Genomic DNA, 21,635 nt, shown 5'->3' with positions numbered 1-21,635 from the left:
TTAAAGCACTAGATAAATGCTGCTATTATCACTACCACCATCACCACCATATTGGCCAAGAAGTAGATTAAACAACAGGAAAACAGCAAAGAAAAGGCGGGATTTAGGACAGGAGGATGGGCACAAGCAAGCTGCAAGGCAAGAGAGGACGTCCCAAAGGGGGGCCGAATAGGAAACAATTCCAATGGCAGAGAAATCATAAGCAACTGGGAGAAAGGTTTTCCTATCTGCAGAAAAGGAAATGAATAGCGCAAGACTATCGTGCGCCCATCAAAACACACAGGAGGGAAGCCTGTTCTCTGAAAAACGCTCAAAACGTTCTTGGAGGGAATAAAGAGGCCCCAGAAGCCATTCCCTTCCTGGGTGAGCCAAGCAACAGAAACGTAGGCGGAGCCGTAAGGACGCCGCCGGATGACGACATGGCGACGGCAGGGCTCCCACCGGAGGGCGCGGACAAAACCGCGTAAACTACTGAACGGGAGGGGGCATCCAAGGGGGAGGGCAAGAGGGCGCTAGAGAGGCCTAGGTGATGTAGTCTAACAAGTCAAACGCTCAAAGTCCAGGGAACAATGGTTCCGGGCCTCTCGGAAAGAAGACGGCGCTCAAGAGAACGAATGAGGGGGGAGACTGAAGGGGGGGCGGGGTGTCATTTAAGTGGAGGGAGGAGTACCGCCCCCGGGGAAAGATCCTCTGCACATGGAGATGCCACAAGGCACCTGTGCTGGGGAGCACTCATCCTGCTCCAGGAGAAAAGGGAGCACCGCTTCTGGGGAAAACTCTGAAAGAGACCAGCCAACCCCTCGCCCACGAGGCTCCGCCTTGTTTGAGGGCAGTTCCAGGAAGAAGGAGCACAAGTCCAGACAACTTGGTCTCCGCCACAACTAGGACGGGCGCAAAGGGGAAGGATCAGCCTCGCCTTAGCCTTTGGGCGCTTAGGGCAGGAGGCCTCTCCAGGCACAGCAGCACACTCTTACCTGTGTGGCCCCTTCAAGCGAAAAGGCCCCCGACCTTCGGTGCAGGCCGCGCCTGTAACCCGGGCCGCAGAGGCCTCCCCGGGCCTCCGCCCAACCCTCGTGCTCGGCGGTCCGGCTCCGCCAGGCCCGGCGCTCGCCCCGCGGCCGCCTCGGCTCCCTCCGCGTGCCTCACGGGGGGGGGGGGGGGGCGCTCCCTCCTCCTCTGGGGGCTCCGCCGAGGCCCCTCCAAACCTCCTCCTCCACCTCCCGCCCCTCCCGCGTCCCAAACCCCTCCTTCTAACCTCCTTTGGACCTAGGGCTCTGAAGGGGCGGCTTGTGCAGGTGGGGAGGAGCAGAGAGCGCGAGGCCGCGCCCTGCGAGGCTCCTGGCGCCCTTCCGCCAAAGGCCGCCCCCTACCGCGCGGGCTCAGCGGCGACCGCCCGAGGCCTGCTGCAAACTACTCACCCCGACAGGTGTCGCTGGAGTCTTTTCTGCTTGGCGTCCATGGCGCTTCTCCCCTCTTCAACTGGAAGGCCGCATCTGGCTGGGAAGCTGGAGGCCCTGCTCGAGGAAAACGATGCGGGAAAGCGTTTTGTACCGTTACCTGGGAATGCCAGTCTGCACCCCTCCTCACAGCAGCATGCAGCTAGGGTCAGACCTTCCACCTGGTCCTCCCAACAGCCGGAGAGGCGACGCCATTATCCCCGCTTTACAGATGAAAAAACTGAGATCAAAAGAGGTCAAGCGCCCCTCAGCCCCTCCCAAGCGGCATTCCATCCAGTCTGCCACCTCACTTCGGGGATAAATGGATAAAGCCGAAGTGGGTCCAAACATCACCTGACGCGAGCTTTAGGCAACTCTCTCAGCCTCTCCAAGCCTCGCTTTATTCATCTGTAAAATGGGGATCAGAGCTAGATGGCTGGGATGATCACATGGGACCATGTACAGAGAGGTTACTTTGCATCACACGGCAGTATTACTATTTTCTCTTATCAGGAAAAAGATGTGCTAAGTTGCAGAAAACCGGAGTAAGATTATCTGTGTATTATGTGGATTAGTACGGCCTCAAACAACAAATTCATCTTTCCTAATCTTCGGGGATCTGCTCTGGGACGGTACCGGAACAAAGAACCCCCACAGGGACAGAACAGCGGAGCTCATGAAGCTTATCCGTGGGGGCACACACACTTTTCCCACCTGGAAACAGGGAGGAGAATAGCTGTCTCTGGGTGGTCATATTTATAAGGAGTGGCTCTCAGAATGCTCAGCTACTTCGGGAATATGGAATACGCCGCAGCTCTGTACGGAATGGAGTACATATTGGAGCAAATTGTGTCCTACCCAAAAAACACTTGTCTCCCCAAGTAAGCTCCAAGCGGATCCCGATCCTCCTTCACTCTTAGTTTTGGACCCAGGTAAAAACTGCAGGTAGCCAAGAAAACCAAAGCGACTCCATTTTGTCTGTAGTTCTCCGCTTTGTTCCTGACCCTGTCTAGGTTGCTGGGAGAGTCCTGTCTGCAGCCTTCCTTTTTTGCTGAAACAGTAAGTATTCAGAACAGCCCCATCGTTTAGGGTGGATAACAAGAAACTGTCCACCTAAAAAAGAACCTTTCCTATTATACGTTCCCAATCCTATCCCTAAACCCCTAGGAAGAAGAGCTGTACAATCAAGAAGTACTTAATCTACTTCTTTCTTAATGAAAACCTATGTATCTTATCTTTTCGTTCTTCCAGGAAATCTCTAGGACACCACTAAATGAATCTCCTTTGCTGATGAACTCAACAAACTCTCACTGATTCCTACATGTTCTGCTTCTGGTATTGGTTTCTTCCAGCATCAACAAATTTACTCACAAAAGCCACACCTATAATAAAGTCATTTAGCTCTCTTCAAATTATTTAAAAAAAAAGTAGGAAGGCCATAATCCCCAACAACCAGTCCCCAAAATGGTCTTACAGTATCACAATTCACAGCCATAAGTGCACCTAAGACTCCAGAAATATGGATGAGAAGACTCTGATCCAAGCACAAAGATCTAATCAGAAAATGAAGCTAGTGATATAAATTACCAGGAGAAAACACAAAATACAATTTAAAAAAGAAAAGTAGCATCTAAGAGAAATGAATAGCTTGGGCACACGGACGACAAGAATCCAAGGGAGAAAGGATGCAAGAAACACAAAATTAAATAAAAGATCTGGAGGAGGGGAAAAAAACCTAGAAAGAGAATTAGGACAGATAGAAATTCTTATAAAAGTAGCAGACACCCTGAAAAATTCTAAGAAAAGAGCGAAAAAATTCAATTTTACTGGACAATGAGAAATAGTAGAACAAGGTAAAATGAGTAGAAAAGGCAGAAGGAAACGTAAGGTCTCTACAATCAAAAATAATCAAAAATTGGAAAACAAGAGCTAAACGAAGAACCACTAAATCCCTGGGGGGCGTCGGAGGGGGGAGAGACCAAAACAAACGACAACCCCAACCCTGGCCATGATAGTTTCAAGAAATTACTGAAGACAATTGCCTAAAACTAAGGGAACCAGAAGGCACTGCGGAAATAGAAGTGATACGCCAGTCACGTTACATTTAGGAATGTGCTAAATAAAAATCCCTCCGCCAAGCTTCAGAACAAAGCGCCCCCCAGGACACAAGCTTTCCACATCTACCGCAGAGAGTGGCTCACAGCCACAGGCAGGGCTGGGTGCCCCGCCACAGGGGCCTGCTGGTCACCCGAGGACGCGCCAGACCAGGCCCACGGCCGCGAGACCCCGGCCAGGGAAGAGCCCCCAGGGGCCCGCCCCACTCACGTCAAGCCTGTGCTTTTTGCTGAGTGGCCTTGGGTGGAAGGAAGTGCCTTTTTGTTAATTACTCTCCGTCCTACTTTCATCCCAATTTCAAACTACGAACTCCGGACTCAGTTTATTTTATGGCATTTGGGGCAGAACTGGATCCAAACCACGTGAGGTGGAAGAAGGGCGATTCAGTGAAAGACGAGAACCTTGAATCAGACACTAGTCAGTGGTAAAGGAGGGTTCTAGAGGTGCTAGACTGCCGCAGGTAAGAACGCGGCTTTTATTCCTACCGCGTGGTAGGAAGCTTTAGATGGTAACGGGGAGGGGTGCGGGCAACTGCTCCGTCAACATCCGGGGAAAAGTTTGGGTCGGGCCGAGCCAAGGTGAGAAATATGGTCTCTGACCCCAACATTTCACGAGAATTTGGGTTAACTCTCTGAGATTAGGCGAGAATAAGGACTGGGCCTCTGCCCTCGCGATAAGGCGTAGATCTCCATGAAGATCAGACGCTGTGCTGGCTTTCACTTAGAAGAAGCTAAAACCGAATGAGCCGTTAGGAAAAATGATCTCGTTTTTCCCTCCACTTCGCCCCCTGAAGAGACTTCAATTCCCAGAGGCAAAAGCTTCTGCTTCTCGCCTTCCTACGTCAAGCCACGTGGCTTGACGGCTTGACGTAGCAAGGCTATGGCTGCGTCTTCCGAAATGCGTGTGACGTGTCGCCATACGCCCATTCTAGTCGCTTCTCTGCTTGGTTCCCCGGAAGTTCTTTGTACGCATGCGCGAGAAGAGCCCGAAAACCGCGAGGGGGCGTATCTCATGCAGTTTTAGGGATGGGCCCCAGTGGGCGATTGACGACAATTCCGGCACGGCCATTTCCAGCCTCGGCTAATACGTCATGGACTCGGCTCGGTGGTCCGCAGGGAGAGGCGGGTAGCAGGCAGCAGGAGGCGCTGCCAGCAGCAACTCCAACGAAAGACAGCCCCGGGCTGAGAAGACGCTCGCGCCCCCACCCTACTGACACGGTGGGGGGGGAATACCCTCAAAAAGCCATTGTGAGACTCTGGGGGGGCTTCTGTACCGCCCCGGAGCAGGACCCGGCCTTTCAGAAATTCAGAATAAACCTTTTAAGGAACAGCTGGTGCAAAAAGAGTTTGAAACCACGACTTCCTGCCTCCCGTAACCCCATGTGGCATCCTGGACCTGGCTTCCCCTTTCCCTTTCTGGGGACTCTATTCCGTCCAAGGTTAACTCTTCTAATGAAATCAGTTCCTCATGCTTTGGTCTGGGAAACGCTAGTTTGGGGATAAACGGAAGGCAATCTGTCGTTTAGAGCGAGTCAACTCCCGCCGCTGTTTCAGGAGTGGGGAGACAGGCGGAACTCCCCGCAGACACTGCCTTTCGCCTGGAGCTGAAATACAACCGCGCGTCCCTAAGCCTTTCCAAAGCTCTGGCGGAAGGAGCCGGGAGGGCCGGTCGTCACCGAAGTCTAGCCGCATCCGCTACTAAGGCCCGAGCTTGGGAAGCTAATCCTGGCTGCCTCCAGCCCCGGGCGCCCCGGCTTCCAATAACCGACCCCGAGCGTCTCGCATCCCGTCCCTTCATTCCCGCTGTCTCCGACTCCCTAAGTATCCGCTCTTCCCGCTAAGTCCCCGTCGTTGTCCGTGGCCACCGTGCAGGACCCCCGGGGGCGCCGCCATCTCCTGCGGGAGTGTGAAGTCCTCCAAGGCGGGACCTTTTATTTGTGGGAACACTCAGCCTAGCGAGCGCACAGTGAAGGCGCAATAAGTTTTAAATGACCTCTTTCCCAACTGCTAAGATGTCAATTAGGAGGAAGTAGAGTTCATTATAGGGGGCCGCGTTTTAAGTTTTAAAGGCTGGATAGAAAGGCATGGTGGGGAGCAGGGAAACCAGGTGACAAAACACAGAACTAGGCGCATAAAGGACAGCGAGTTCTCATGAATTTAACAGCAGGACTTCTTAACCTGGGCGTATGTACATTTTCTTAATATTTTGAGAACTGCTGCCACGGAGTTGGTTTCCTTTGTAATTCCATATACTGGATGTAGACCCTGAGAAGGGGTTCATGAGCTTACGAGACTGCTCTGCTCGGCAGTACCGGACCCGAGCAGGCCACGTGAAAGGAGGGAAGGAGCTTCGGTGGCCCCGGACAGTGACCGAAAGGGTTTGTGCAGAAGAGCGATAGAAACAATTTCTCTGCAGCAGCCCAATGTGGCCGTGCGTGGACGGAGTGAGGAGGGTTTAGTGAGGAGACGATTCGAATGACAAGAGTCCAGATGCTCGGAGAAGTGGATGAAAAAATAAACGAGTTTTGGGAATTCTCTGAATATGAGGTGATAGAACAAGTTAAAGATAACACAAAGCTTTAAACGCGGAGCGGGAGGTGAAGGATGGTATCGCTAAGCAACAAGGACATCGAGAAGAACTGGGATTTGGATGATTTGGGAAGGATAAGGAGCTTGTCTTTTTGTTTTGGCCAATTCTTACTGGAAATGGAGGGGATCCCATCCTGGGGGGACTGGTGGGATATGTTGTGGTATCCGAATGCAACGGTACCCTTGTGTATCCTTGTGCTATAGGAAATGATTTGCAGGCACTCTTCTGAGAAACTTGGAAAGCTTCCATGAAGTGATGCTGAATGAAGGGAGCAGAGCCAGGAGATTGCCGTACACAGCAACAATAACATTGTGCCTCAATCAATGATGATTAACTTCTCAGCAATATAGTGATCCAAGAAATTCCAAAATTTAATGATGGAAAATGTTACGTTAGCCGCATCCAGAGAACCGACAAGAATCTGATGCAGACTGCAGCATTCTATTGAAAAATCCATGAGGATTTTTTATTTTGTTTTGTTTCTTCTTTCACAGCATGACTAATGTGAAAATATTTTACATGATTGCACATTAATAACCTACATAAGACTGCTTGTCATCTTGGGGAAGGGAGAAGGGGGAAGGGAGGGAGAAAAATTTGGAACTCAAAATCTTTCAAAAAAATGAATGTTAATTCTTCACATGTTAATTGGAAAAAACAAAATACTATTAACCTTAAAAAAAAAAAAAGAAAGAAAAATGACTAATGCAAGTATGACCTAATGGAGCTAACTTAGAGATCCTTTTTGCAGTTCCATGATGATAAAAATATTACAAAAAGACTTACTCAGTGAGATCAACTAGATGACAACTGGCTAAGGTGTTGCATTTACCTGGCCCCATGTAGATGAGTTCCCATTGTAGTCGGGTCCCCAGTTGGAGTCTGCAAGGGAGATGAAATTCCCAAGAGAAATGGGTGTTTGTCACTGTATTAGCCCTTCCCAACACGACCCCCACATACTTATAATTAGATTCAGCTGAAGAGTCAGGGCCAGAACCTGGGCCAGAGGGAATGAAAGCCTTTCCCAGAGGGATCTTTGGGTCTGGCACTTAGAATAGGAACTTGATAAAATCCAGTCCCAGCCTAGGATGCAGGTAAATTTGTCTCAAGCAGGGTAAGGGTTCTTCCACACCACACAAGCCAAAGGCTTTCCCATCTGGATAAAAGCGGTCCTTTGGCACCGCACACCAAGATGTGCCCCAATTACCCTAAGGTTTTAAGAAATGGACCATCAGGGGAAACGTGCATTCCTGGCAACTGACAGCGGACTACTAAAAGGTGAATAATGTTGTCTCAGGTCAGACATCCCTGATCTTGTCGATATGGTGGACCAGGTAACCCAGTGCAAAGTCGGAATTAAGGAGTTCTCTGGCCAGCGGCAGCTTGTTTTTATCTGGAAAGGAGTGGAGTGTACCTCCATTACCCCAAGTCTGGCTGAACTCTACCTGTGCAGCAGGCCGAGTCAATTCACTGATAGTTCAGGTCTAAAAGCAGAATAAATCTGGTCCGCAGGGCAAGGAGTAGCAGCAACTCCAGCATCCGTGGGGTAACTGTCCAATTTGGAAGGCCCTCTAACTCCATGGAGTTGGGCCTCTTACGCACCTTAAAAACAGCCTCAACATAGTCTGAAGCCACCAGGCAGTTCTGACAGCACCTGCGTTTGAGTATCAGCCACCCTTCTTTCCTTCCTCTACCGCCCAATCAAGTTTCAAGAGAAGTTCCTTTGCCTTTAAGAATTAAGCTCAATTAAATTTAAATAGCAAGTAGCTGAAGAGAACCCTAATACCAATTTTGTTGCCATCAACACAGCCAAAACAAGGTGGACAGAGACTTTCAGTGCACTGATGTCCACCACTACATTGATGACATAATGCTGACCAGACCAGACTAAAACAGCAAAGATCCTCCATCAAATGGTGGCCCACAGAAGGGACAGGAGTGGGCAGTCACCTAAAAAAATAAAAAATCTAAGATCCAGGTCAGCCAGATTTGAGGGAGTATAATGGGTGGATTACAAAAGGTTCTAAACAGTCCAGAACAAGTTGCTGGTACTTCTCTACAATCTTTAAGGAAACTCAGAGAATTACTGGAATCTCTGGGATTTCTAGAATTTACAGTGTTCAACTGAGTATCCCGATAACCCTCATGTACTGATCTATCCATAAATCTGTCCCTTTTGTGGAGGTCAGGGAAGAGGAATAGGCTACAGCCTTTGAAGCACTAAAGCAAGGCCCTTGGTCAGATGATAAATGTTAATTAAATACATTTATGCCTGACACTATGCTAAGGGCTGCCCCCTTATAAAGATGGAGTTGCTACTCCTCGCCCTGCGGATCAGATAGGGGGTTATAAATAAAGGCAAAAACATAGCCTCGGCCTTAAAAAAGCTCACATTTAATAGAGATATGTCTGAAGTAAATCAATGTCAACTTAGGAAGGAGAATTTTCCAGTCCAGCATCTTCTTAGATCCAGCTTCCAGGAAGATTTACCTGATAAGGAGAGACTACTTTTGGTCAGAGTTCTAGCTGACCTCTGATCCTTCCTTTTTCTATTCCCAAAACATTCATCTGAGCCATTAAGTTCTTACTCCCTCAAATGGCTCTCTAACTCCTGAGAGGAGAAAAAAAGTTCTGATCCCCCTTAACTAGAAAATGTCCTTTAAGATTATTCAAGTAAACTCTTGGTCTTGGGGGGCCGAGAAAGTGATTCTGTTAGGAAATGTCTGCTTTCTAAGAGAACCAGGGAGGTGAAACTGCTGTGGCATAATTACAATGACGTTTCCCGAAGAAAGAGGATCACCTGGATGACTGTGGAGATCTTGAATTCCTGGATCAAGAAAAGGAAAAGGGCTTACGTAGGCCCCCCCCCCCCCCACCCCTGGGAAGGAAGGAGAAAGTCCCTCAGACAGAGGTTGTAGGCTGTGGGCCCACTCTACCACAGGTGGGCTGAGGGCAGGGGTCACAGTGCAGAGGCAGCAAGGTGGCAACGGAGCTACGAGCACTTTAGACTAATTAGCCCTGTGACCTTGTGCAGGTCATGGAATCACCAGCCTCAGGTACTTTATAGTAATATACCAATAATTAGTATGTAGTAGAATATATATAGCATATAGTATAATATATAGTAATATAGTAATAAAGCTATGGCTAGCACCTACTTCCCAGGGTTGCTGTGAGAATTAAGTGAGAGAATGCTTGAAAAGCACAGCCCAGTGTCTGCCAAATAAGAGGCACTATGTAAATGTGAGCTAGTATCATCACTGTCATATCACCATCACCCTCCTCCTCCTCCTCCTCTTCCTCCATCAGTATCACCATCCTCCTCCTCCTTCTCCATTAATATATCACCATCCTCCTCCTCTATCACCATCACCATCCTCCTCCTCTTCCTCCATCAGTATCCTCCTCCTCCTCCTCCATTAATATATCACCATCCTCCTCTTCTATCACCATCACCATCCTCCTCCTCTTCCTCCATCAGTATCCTCCTCCTCCTCCTCCATTAATATATCACCATCCTCCTCCTCTATCACCATCACCATCCTCCTCCTCTATCACCATCACCATCCTCCTCCTCTTCCTCTTCCTTCATTAATATCACCATCTTCCTCCTTCTCCATCAGTATTACCATCACCATCTTCTTCCTCTTTCCCCTCTTCCTCCTTTTCCTCTCTCTTCTTCCCCCCCTCCCCCAAATCAAGATCAGCGCCAGCATTAGGACTGGCCGCCCTCCCGGCTCCCTTGCACAGCTGGTGACTCTGCTGATATGTCACCATGGCTACTGGGCCCCCATGCTCCTTGGGCTTTCCTCAGGGCCACTTTACATTAGGAAACACCTGTGAACCACACAGAGGGGCCCGCACCAGTCACATGGGCCCAACCACAGTCACTTCCAGTCAGGCCCCCTCAGGCTCCTCCTGCTCCTGTCCCATCTCCCCTTTAGAAGGCAAGACTGTCTAGGAGCCGTCGGGGGAACAGGTGCTTGTTTCAGTGTTGTTTTCCCGCTCTAGAACTGCCCTTCCCAAGCATCTCACAAGCTCAGAGCTCCCAGAAAGGTTCCCTAGTCAGTGCAATGATTCCTAAAGCTCTCTCAGTGGCCGGAGCTATACCTACAGAGAACCCCACACAGAGGGGCTCCCTGTCCCTGGATCAGCCAGCTCACCAAGCCCTGCCCAGGGCCAGTCCCCAGGCTTCCTAATCAGGGCAGGCCAGGCCCCCCATGGCCCACCCTGCTGACCAGGCTCATTTCTGCATAAGCATCTAATCAAGTCCTCCAACCCTACTGAGCGTCCTTTCTGCACAATGGCTGAATCAGTCTTCTGGTTAGTACATGATGTTCAAGTATCTTACTTTTCTCCAACCTTGAACCTGAACTAAGAGAGCGACTTGTCCCAGGCGTGCCCTACCACAACAAGAATAACTTACCTTTCAAAGCTGAGCATAATCTGACAGGTTAAAAACAAAAGAGATCTTTAACAGAACAGAAGACTTTGAAGGATTCCTAATCAAAAGACAAGATCTTAGTAGAATCTCTGAAAAACAAAGAGAAACCTAAAAAGATAAATACATGTAAGCAATGGGAAAGGGCTAAATTACAGTGAAGTGCTGACGTTCTAAGAATGGGAAACGTGACAAGTGTCTCTTCAGAATACCACTAATTTCTAGTATTGCAGAGGAGTGCAGAAAATAAAAAAAAGAAGGCCTGAGGACATACTGTTTAAAATGTTGGTTCTAAGAGAGGAAAGAAAAGAGAGGAAGAAAAGGAATATATTAAAGACCGATGAAGGAAGCAGGACTTGTTATTTCTCAGAACCGGCTGACAAGGAAGACAAACTTGGGAGAAAGGGATGGGGAAAGAAGGCATCTCATGAATCTAATTGTTCTCTAAACTAAGCAAAGCAAAGCAGAATTGAACATACAAAGACATATTTTGGTAAAGAAATATAGTGGGGAAATAAGTAAAGAAGTGAAGGGGGAAATTTAAGAGGAAGGCTAGAAATAGTCCAAAACAAAACAAGTTTAATCTTAGAAAGGAAAATGATCAAACTTTAAAAAAAAAATAAACAGAAGAACCAGTGATCAGGATCTAGTCTAGGCACAGAGATGAAGGGCAGAAGAGTAGGATCAGATAATTTTAATTATACACTATAAAATTTTATCATATCCCTTTTCCCCCCCATATTCTGTGTTGTAAAGAGAAAGGGCTAGAGAGGTCAAAGAAAAGGAAAAGTATAGAAAGATAGAAAATAGTTACTAAATTATAACTATTAATATGAATGATATGAACTCACGCAAAAAAAATGAACAAGGATAGCAAAATGGTTTAGAAAGCAGACTGCAACAATAGACATTTGAAAATATGGTTGCAAAATAAAGATTCACACAGAGGTAAATAAGTAGCTGAAGCAAAACTTTTGTTTCACATGAACTCAAAAAAGCAGGGGCAACAATCATAATCCCAGACAAGGCATGTTTCAAGAATAGGATCAAGAAACACAAATAAGCAAAATACATTACGCTTATTATTCAGGAAGTCCTGCATTCAAAACCTGCCAAAGGCATTTACCCTTCTGAGTAAGTCACTTAGTCTTACTTGGCTTTTAAAGTTTCTTCTAACTACAAATCTGTAAATCAATGATCCTAAATATGCACCAAAAAATAGCATCTACACACAAAAAGTAAATTTATAAGGAGAAATGGACAGTAAAATTGTAATAGTTGGGGGATCGCAACATAACTCTTTCAGACTTAGACAAATATAAGGGGGGGGGAAAGAACAAAAAAGAAGTTAAGGGCTTGAGCCCATTTTTTTGAAAAGTTGTATATGATAGATTTCTGGAAATTACAGAATGAGATCAGAAAGGAATATGCTTGTTCTCAGCTGGGCATGGAACCTTTACCAAAACTGACCAGTTGATGCAAATGATAGCATAGTAGAGAGAGTGCTGGACCTGAAATCTGAAAGACCCAAGTTCAAATCCAGCTTCAGACACCTATTCTAACTGTATGATCCTGGACATGTTGCTTAACTTCTCTTTGCCTCAGTTTCCTCAACTTTTAAAATGGTAATAATTGTACCTACTTTCCAAAGTGATTGTGAAGATCAGATGAAATAATATTTGTAGGAAATAACATTTATAGCATAGGGTCTGGTGCATAGTAGACGCAATATAAATGCTTATTCACTTCCCTTCTCCATGTACTAGAACGATAAAAACCTTACAAACAAATGCAAAAAAAAAAAGCATAAATGTTAACTATATTTTTAACTGATAATTCAATAAAAATTACATTAAAAACTTTTGAAGAAAAGATTAAAAATTAACTGGAAACAATAACAAATCTAAATAATTTTGATCTATAAACAAATCATAGAAATAGAAAATTCCATCAAAGAAAATAAAAATGAGACACACATTTGTTTCTATACTATCTAAAACCAAGAGCCAGCATTCTTGGACATAGGTTGAGAGCTCCTGAGCTGTTTTCTCGGTAAAATCTAAGCTCTTTGAAAGCAGGGACTCTTCCTTTTTCTCTCTCTATCCCTAAATATAGCATCCTTTCTGGAGTGGAGTAATAACTACTTGATAAATGCTCAGTGAACTGTAGGGAGGCAGGTCCTTATCCTTGCCACGCTATGAGGGAAAGGGAAGTCCTTCATCTGACTACAGACTGCTCTCTGGGTCAATAAGCAATTCTTCCTCTCACTGCAAACTAACAAATTTCCTTTAAACATCAGGCTGTTCTGCCCAAGGGATGGAGATAAATACTCATGTGCTCATCAGCCCCATGAACACCTTCTAAAAAGTTCCTCCACAGGGTTAAAGCAGAGGGACACAATTCTCAAATGACAAATGCCTAACTACTAACCACTAAAAAAAGGCTCTTAATTGCGAATGGTAACAGCTGTACAACTCAAATTAATTCTGAGCAAAGTGGCAAAAATGGCATCGAGCCAAAATGGTCGATGTCAGTAAGCTGGGGGAGAATCAGCTCACCAGTACCTGCGGCTGAAGGTCTGCATTGAGATCGCCACTCTGGGAGTGGTTTGGAATTCCACAGAAGTCCCTCATCTTTGCAGCAGGGATCCCAGTACATGCCCCAAGACAGTTACAGACACCAAAAGAACCGTAGCAAGGTTTCTGGTGGTACCAAAAGACAAAATCATCCGTATGCACATCAAATGGAAAATGGCTGACCACACCATCTGGTACCTGGCTCTAATGGAATATCCCTGTGACATAATGATGAGTGAAGAAATCAAAGAAGGATGGGAAAAGCACACGGACAGATGCAGAAAAACACAATGTAAGTTCTCTCTTCCACGTCGGGACTTTCCTCATCATGCTTCTGATATATCATGGATCAACATAAGGAAATTTGGAGGGAGTTTTGCAAAAGACACAGACTACACATAAATGCCAGCTAACAACACAGGAAGCGTTCTAAAATTCAGAAATGCATAACATATAAGCATAGTATGATATCACATCAACATATTTTATCTTTTAATACCATAATCATTCAGACTTCTTCTCTGGTATGAAGGAAGGGTCAAAAAATTTTACATGGATTTTTCAGATCACAGAGACGCCACGCCCCAACCCCCTCGAGATGGAAGGGATAACTGTAGAAAGGACAAAAAACAAGCTAAACAGAATGCTGACAACTTAGAATGCCTGAGCTTGGTCCCAGAGAAGTGAGAAAATGCAGCTCTCCCCCTTAAATGCAAAGGTGGAGTTTGGGGAGCTGCTGCACGGCTTCTGGGTGGCTCAGATTTTTGTTGTTCAGCCCGTTGCAATCACGTCGGACCCTCCATGATCCCCTTTTCGGGGAAGGTGGGAAGGAGGATTTCCAGCTCCATTCCATTCTCCAGCTCATTTGTCAGATGAGGAAACCAGGCAAACAGGATGAGGTGACTTGCCCAGAGTTTGAACTCTGTCCAACAGAACCTGAACTCAGATCTTCCCGACTCCAGACCTGGTACTCTGACCGTTCTGGTTAGTTCTAGCTCCCCTTTCCCCACTTTAATATTTGTTATAACAGAAATCTAGGGAGGAGGGATCCATTTCTACAATGCAAAAACAAATGCATCCATGGAGCCAGAGGGAAGGGCGGGTTACTGCTGGTGCCTGGCCCAGGGCTCTCCATTCTATTTTAGCTTTTCCTTTCTTTCCTTTCTTTACCTCTCCTCCAGGACTTGGGCCTCACAAGGCCAAGAGACTTGCCTAAGATCGAACACTAGTCAAAGGCAGGAGGAAAGAACCACTGTGCAGGGTGCTAGAGAAGAAAAGAAAAGGGAACTCTCGCTGTATGAGGAATCTGAATGCAATGGGGGGGGGGCAGGAAAGTCGCCACAATGAGAAGAGAGCGAGCCCGAAGAGACCCGAGATGCCTGGGCCTTGGATGAAGAGGGAAGGCTATGGAGAAACTCCATCTTAGAAAGAAGAGGCAATGGGAAGGAAAAAAAAAAAAAAAAGTCACAAAGTGACTGATGCCAAGTGGAGAAGTTTTTGTTTTATTTTGGAAGGCACAGGGAGCTCCTGACAGCTTCCGAACAGGAGACGGGTCCCAGCAAACAGGCCGAGAGAATCCCAGGAAAAGAGGCTGGAGGCCTGAAGCCAGGGAGTGAAGGGCAGGAGGAGGGAGCCCCGGCATAGAAATGGGAGCAAGGGGGCAGAAGCATTTCCCAGGCGCCAAGGGTGAGCCAGCACCTCACCGATATGACCTCATTTGGGAGCCTGGTCCATCATTATCCCACTTTCCAGGATCTGCCGTCACCGTCTCCTCGTCTCTCTCCCTCTGTCTCCTTCCTTTTTTCCAGGGGGAACCCCTCCCCTTGCAGAACCAGCCCAATATTTAACCAAAGAAACAGATACAGTAATGTTACAATGAAAACCAAGTTAGGGAGTGGTCCCCATTGCTGTACACACTCCCCCCCAGTTCTACAGCACAAAGGAACATTCCTGGAGATAAGACCAGGAAAGGAAGCGGGGATGGGATGACATCAGGTTGTGGCTCTAGTACGCGCAAGAAAGCTGTCCAAACTCTGAGGTACGAGTGAACAGGGAGTCGCTGAAGTCCCTTTCACAGAGCAAGGTCTGCATAAGGAAGCTGAACCTGGTAATGGTGGGATGGAGGGAGGGAGGGATGGAGAAATTGAGGGATGGATGGATGGATGGATAAACAGAATAGGCATAGAATAGGGAAAGAAAACAGGGAATTGAAAGGCAGGAAGAAGACTATTGTAGTAATCCTAGTGGCTCTGAATAAGGCTACATGAGAAACCATACTAAGGTAAGAAAATTCTCAACCATGTACAGCAGAGCCTTCCGTGAAGCGGCACCTACTCAAGGCTCCAGAGAAACTGGCTATTGAAACTCACTCATTTTAACCCTAAATAAAACTCCAGCACAACAGTCCACTTTGTTCTTTCTTAAATGGCCAACTCCCCTTCCACCAGAGGCGTGTTTCCGCTGCACTTTCTAGGCCCACTGCATCCTTTCTTCACCTTTTTTTCTTTCAGGGCCTTTTTATTGCACAGAAATTTCATTCTCAGCCACAGTCCTATAGAGAATTTCTTGTTTACCTTAAGTGAAAGGCCCCATAGACCTTCAGCTCAACCCTCTAATCTGCCCCTAAAATTTAGCCTTTCCTCTTTTCTCCACGTGTAGCATTTGTTTCCCATGCCCAGGCCAAAGATTCGTTCACTACTTAAGGGCAGAAACAAGTCACTTGAGAATGTCGCTCGTGGCTTAACAGAATGGTACTCATCCCGATGCACTGTGTAGCGTTCCCCCGACGTGGCCTACCTTCCACGGGACAGTACGTTAGAAACTATTCACCAGATTTCACAAATAACGGCTTAATTCCTTCCTTCCCCAAATGACCACATGCTTCTCCATTCAAAATCTACTTTCTTCAAGAATCCTGCATTCTTCATCTGAACCCACATCCACATCATGTCCCCCGAATTTCTAAAGTCTTGAATGTCTGTTCCCAAACAATGTTAGAAGATCCTTCAAGAATACAAATAAAATAGTTGGTTTTGTCTCAAGGAAGAACCCTCCATAATAAACTGGGCTGGCAATTATATGTCTTTGGAATTCACAGCGGCAAGCTCAGTACTGAACACGCCGCAGGACTCAATTCCTGGACAAATTAATCGGGGTCGGTGGAAAGGGACACAAGTGCCTTCCTCCTGAGATGACCTCCGATCTATCGTGTGAGTACAAGCAGACATATATACGTATGTGTGTGTGTGTGTGTGTGTGTGTGTGTGTGTGTATATATATATATATATACACACACACACACACACATGTCTTACTTATAGGCTGCCTCAAGGTTTGCGAAGTGCTTTAAAGATATCGCCTCATTTCATCTTCACAACATCCCTGGGAAGATCCCCATTTTACAGCTGAGCACCTGAGGCAGGTGAGGTTTTTTGGCTCAAGGTCGCATGGGCAGTAAACCTCTGCTGAGGCTGGATGAAAACTCGGGCCTCCCGGCACGAGGCCCAGTTTCCAGCCCCGACACCACCTGCTGCCTCACATACTTGCGTGTTACCTCCCCAGTTACGGAGGGGGCTCGGTGAGGGCGGGGACTCGAGTGTGGCCTTTTGGGGTGCCCGGCCCACAGGAAGCACTAAACAAACGTGACGTGACACCAGCAGTTCCGGGGAAGCCCCCCTCCCCCGAGGAGGGAGGCCGGCACCCATCACCAGGGCCCCAGCATCCTAGCTTCCGGCATATGGACCAGAAGGGATTCCAAACTCTGGGAATCTGGGTATCATTTCAGCAAATAAGAAAATCCAACTAACCTGGCACCTGGCTGATGGGATCACAGGGACCATTCTCTCCTGAATGCTTCCCTCTTGGGGAAGAGCAGATCCTCAGAGGCAGAGCTGGGAAGCAGAGAGCAAAAGTGAGAGGCTAGCATTTCCTTGGGCCCAGGGAAACCCCCCCCCATACAGGGCCTGAGGTCAGAAGAAACAGGGGGCACAACTCTTGCTCCCCTGCTTCCAGGAGAAGGGGAAAGGGCCAGTCTTTGCTGCCTGAGGAGGCCAAACTTTGCATCCAAGTAGCTGAAGGCTGGCTCCTTAGCAGAGAATAAGTGGCGTTCAAGCCCCAGGGACGTGACTGGCCAACCTCCCTCTTCTACAGAGGAGCAGGTTATGGGTCGGAGGCCTTCGAAGGAATTTCTGAGATGATCTCATCTCAGATTTTACAAAGATCCCGAAACCCAGAGAATTCACAATGTTTCTATCAGATTTAAGTGGGCAGCGGTAGCACAGCCGGGATTCAACACTGAGCCCCCGAGTTCTTACCGAGGAACACCCTCCGCCCCCCCAGCTCCCAAGGGTTCGGAGCTCCGCTATCGAGGGAAAGGGAAGGCACCCCGCAAGGGCCCGAAGGTGCCCCGGACAGCCAGACCATCCTCCGCTCCCCCCACTCTAGGATCCGGGGCCCAGCTGTAGCCCAGGGTAGTAACAGGGATGGACACCACAGCCCGCAAATGACTGACTGAAGGAACCAAGGAATGAATGAATGAACAAATGCCACTGAAGCTCGGGCTCAGAGGCTGGGTGCAGGCCGGAGACCGGGTCGTCTGAGGAGTGCCGGCTCCCGCGGAATCCTCCCATCCAAAGGGCCCTGATTCTAGAACATGGCCCCAAAGAGAAGTGGGGGCCTGGGCAGTCTGGAGTGGGCAGGAAGAGAGGAAGGAGGGAGCGGGGAGGAGGAAAGAAAGGGAGGGGGAGGAGAGGGGAAAAGGAGGAGAGGGAAGAAAAGAAAGAGGAGGGAAAGGGGGAGATGAGGAAGGGAAAAGGAGGGGGGGAAGGGGGAGAAGGAAAGAAAGAGGAGGGAAAGGGGGAGATGAGGAAGGGAAAAGGAGGGGGGGAAGGAAAGAAAGAGGAGGGAAAGGGGGAGATGAGGAAGGGAAAAGGAGGGGAGGGAAGGAAAGAAAGAGGAGGGAAAGGGGGAGATGAGGAAGGGAAAAGGAGGGGGGGAAGGAAAGAAAGAGGAGGGAAAGGGGGAGATGAGGAAGGGAAAAGGAGGGGAGGGAAGGAAAGAAAGAGGAGGGAAAGGGGGAGATGAGGAAGGGAAAAGGAGGGGGGGAAGGAAAGAAAGAGGAGGGAAAGGGGGAGATGAGGAAGGGAAAAGGAGGGGGGGAAGGAAAGAAAGAGGAGGGAAAGGGGGAGATGAGGAAGGGAAAAGGAGGGGAGGGAAGGAAAGAAAGAGGAGGGAAAGGGGGAGATGAGGAAGGGAAAAGGAGGGGGGGAAGGAAAGAAAGAGGAGGGAAAGGGGGAGATGAGGAAGGGAAAAGGAGGGGAGGGAAGGAAAGAAAGAGGAGGGAAAGGGGGAGATGAGGAAGGGAAAAGGAGGGGAGGGAAGGAAAGAAAGAGGAGGGAAAGGGGGAGATGAGGAAGGGAAAAGGAGGGGGGGAAGGAAAGAAAGAGGAGGGAAAGGGGGAGATGAGGAAGGGAAAAGGAGGGGAGGGAAGGAAAGAAAGAGGAGGGAAAGGGGAGATGAGGAAGGGAAAAGGAGGGGAGGGAAGGAAAGAAAGAGGAGGGAAAGGGGGAGATGAGGAAGGGAAAAGGAGGGGAGGGAAGGAAAGAAAGAGGAGGGAAAGGGGGAGATGAGGAAGGGAAAAGGAGGGGAGGGAAGGAAAGAAAGAGGAGGGAAAGGGGGAGATGAGGAAGGGAAAAGGAGGGAGGGAAGGAAAGAAAGAGGAGGGAAAGGGGGAGATGAAGGGAAAAGGAGGGGAGGGAAGGAAAGAAAGAGGAGGGAAAGGGGGAGATGAGGAAGGGAAAAGGAGGGGGGGAAGGAAAGAAAGAGGAGGGAAAGGGGGAGATGAGGAAGGGAAAAGGAGGGGGGGGAAGGAAAGAAAGAGGAGGGAAAGGGGGAGATGAAGGGAAAAGGAGGGAGGGAAGGAAAGAAAGAGGAGGGAAAGGGGGAGATGAAGGGAAAAGGAGGGGAGGGAAGGAAAGAAAGAGGAGGGAAAGGGGGAGATGAGGAAGGGAAAAGGGGGGGGGGAAGGAAAGAAAGAGGAGGGAAAGGGGGAGATGAAGGGAAAAGGAGGGAGGGAAGGAAAGAAAGAGGAGGGAAAGGGGGAGATGAAGGGAAAAGGAGGGGAGGGAAGGAAAGAAAGAGGAGGGAAAGGGGGAGATGAGGAAGGGAAAAGGAGGGGGGGAAGGAAAGAAAGAGGAGGGAAAGGGGGAGATGAGGAAGGGAAAAGGAGGGGGGGAAGGAAAGAGAGGAGGGAAAGGGGGAGATGAGGAAGGGAAAAGGAGGGGGGAAGGAAAGAGAGGAGGGAAAGGGGGAGATGAGGAAGGGAAAAGGAGGGGGGGAAGGAAAGAAAGAGGAGGGAAAGGGGGAGATGAGGAAGGGAAAAGGAGGGGAGGGAAGGAAAGAGAGGAGGGAAAGGGGGAGATGAGGAAGGGAAAAGGAGGGGGGGAAGGGGGAGAAGGAAAGAAAGGGAAGAAGGAAAGGGGGAGATGAGGAAGGGAAAAGGAGGGGGGGAAGGAAAGAGAGGAGGGAAAGGGGGAGATGAGGAGGGAAAGGAGGGGGGGAAGGGGGAGAAGGAAAGAAAGGGAAGAAGGAAAGGGGGAGATGAGAAGGAGAGAAAGTGGGAAAGTAAGGAAGGGAAGAGGAGGGGAGGCAGAGGGAGGGGGGAAGGGAGAGAGAAAGGGAAAGCGAGCAAGAGGGAAGGAAAGTTAAGGGAACAAGGAGAAAAAAGGAAGAGAAGAGGGAAAGGGAGGGAGGGAAGAGGGAGAAAAGAGAAGGGGGATGGGGAAAGGGAGGGAGGGAAGACAGGAGAGATGGGGGAGAAGGGGAGGAAGAAGAAGCGGAGAAAGAGAAGGGGGGAGGAGGAGGAGAGGAGGGGGTCGAGGGGGAGAGAAGGGGAAGGAGGGAAGGGAGGAGGCCGGAGGAGGAGAGCGGGGTCCGGGACGGCAGCGCCGGGGGAGGTGGGGAGGGTCAGGGGGGCTGAGGCGGCCTCTCTCACCAGGCGAGGAAAAGAGGACAACGAGGAAGCGGAAGTCCCCCTCGGGTGGCCTGGGCCCCAGTTCCGACATTTCCGGCCCCCCCATTCGTAGTTAGTGACAGTTTCCATGGTAACTGGCGGAGAACGGTCCAGGGACTGGAAAAGAGGAATTGTCGCGGGCAGTGCTTTCTGGGAAAAGTAGTCCGGCGGCCGGCGGTGGCTTTTGCGCCTGCGCAAGAAAAAAGAGCTGCTGGCGCTAGGCTGAACCCACGTGGTATAACAGGCTACAAAAGAGGATTAGCCCCCTCCTCTTCCCCTCCCCCGCCACCCCCCCGCCCCTCGCCTTCGGCACTTCACCCCACCCCCACCTTCCTGTGCAGCCTCAGATTTCTTTCTCCCGGGCTCTGGCGGAGTTCTCTCTACCTGCAGATTCTCCTGCTCTCTAGAATCGGGGGCTGGGGGAGGTGGTCCCCAGAGCCCCGCAGGCATCCGGCCAAGAAATTATTATTATTCTTTTTTCAATGTTGCTTTTAGGTGTTTTTTGTTGTTGTTGTTTTGGTCTTAATAGGATTTTATTTCTCCAAATACACGCAAAGGCCGCTTTCAGCATTCACCTTTCCACAACCTTGAGTTCCAAATTTCTCTTCCCCTCTCCTCGGTTCCATCTCGATTGTCCTGGATCCGCGGGCTCGGCCCCCCGCCAGGCCTCAGGCACTCGATTAGTGCTGGCGGACTCTGGGGACTTTAGATAGGAACTCCACCACGTGCATTTAGGAAGCACCAAGTGTATGCCAGGTGCCGGGCTCTACCCACAACAACCACATTTAAAAGCCACGCCCGACCCTCCGGGCCGTTTCCTCGGGTGGGAGGGGCAGGTGGGCCGCCTCCGGCCTCCGCACCGGCGGTAACCCTGGGGCGTCTCCCCGCGGCCTCCGCAGGATCTGCGGTTCTTGCTCCGGAATAAAAAATTGTTACTTACTCTTCTGCTTTCATCAGTTAGGACTGATTCAGGGAGGCGCCGGCGCTTAGCCTAAGTGCGGGGGATACCGGAAGGAACGCTCTAAAGAGCCTCCAGGAGGGAACAGTCTCCAGGAGGACGCGGGTACACTGGCCGGGAGAGGGGCGCCTGAGCCAAGCCTGGAGGACTTTTGCCTCAGGAACCTCCAAGTTAAGTGGCCCTCAGCTTCCTCTCCTGCGCAAAATAATAGCACTTAGCTCCCGGCCTTAGGGTGAGGGTCAAAGGTGAGGGTCAAAGGTGATAACCTCTTTTCTGGCCTTCACGTGCTGTCTAAATGCAGCTGCAAGTCGTCCGGGTGTGTGTGTGTGGGGGAGACAGAACGCCAGCGATGCCCCGGCCGTCCCCGCTCCCCACGGCCCGGCGGCCCTCCAGGACGCGGGCCTCAGCGTTGGGGCTCGGCCTCCCAATTTCTGGACAATAAAAATCAAATTTTACCATCCTTGGGAAATCTTTCCCGGCTAAGGCCCGATGGCCCCTAGGATTAGCTCAC

At 49.3% G+C, this 21,635-nt stretch overlaps 1 protein-coding gene across 6 annotated transcripts in view; it reads right to left on the bottom strand.

Moving 5' to 3' along the window:
• Positions 1-21,354, bottom strand: part of LOC141564711 (uncharacterized) — a 38,354-nt gene extending 17,000 nt beyond the window's left edge. The window contains exons 1-6 of one of the 6 annotated variants that reach the window (XM_074307555.1): positions 21,107-21,354; positions 20,149-20,283; positions 16,964-17,047; positions 8,941-8,967; positions 6,973-7,022; positions 1,419-1,514 (exon numbers count right to left, since the gene is read on the bottom strand). In XM_074307555.1, coding sequence (XP_074163656.1) covers positions 1,419-1,514; positions 6,973-7,022; positions 8,941-8,967; positions 16,964-16,996 — 206 coding nt within the window. In that variant the 5' untranslated portion in view covers positions 16,997-17,047; positions 20,149-20,283; positions 21,107-21,354. Of the gene's footprint in view, positions 1-1,418; positions 1,515-6,972; positions 7,023-8,532; positions 8,631-8,940; positions 8,968-16,963; positions 17,048-20,148; positions 20,357-20,550 lie in introns of those variants that run through there. The other 5 variants (XM_074307556.1, XM_074307558.1, XM_074307560.1 and 2 more) reach the window with 5 other exon arrangements.
• Between the last annotated feature and the right edge of the window lie 281 nt (positions 21,355-21,635).

Source organism: Sminthopsis crassicaudata, chromosome 3 (genome assembly GCF_048593235.1).
Source record: "Sminthopsis crassicaudata isolate SCR6 chromosome 3, ASM4859323v1, whole genome shotgun sequence".
NCBI lineage: Eukaryota > Metazoa > Chordata > Mammalia > Dasyuromorphia > Dasyuridae > Sminthopsis > Sminthopsis crassicaudata.
Note: the sequence above shows the minus strand (reverse complement) of the source record. Positions and strands in the feature narration are given on the sequence as shown.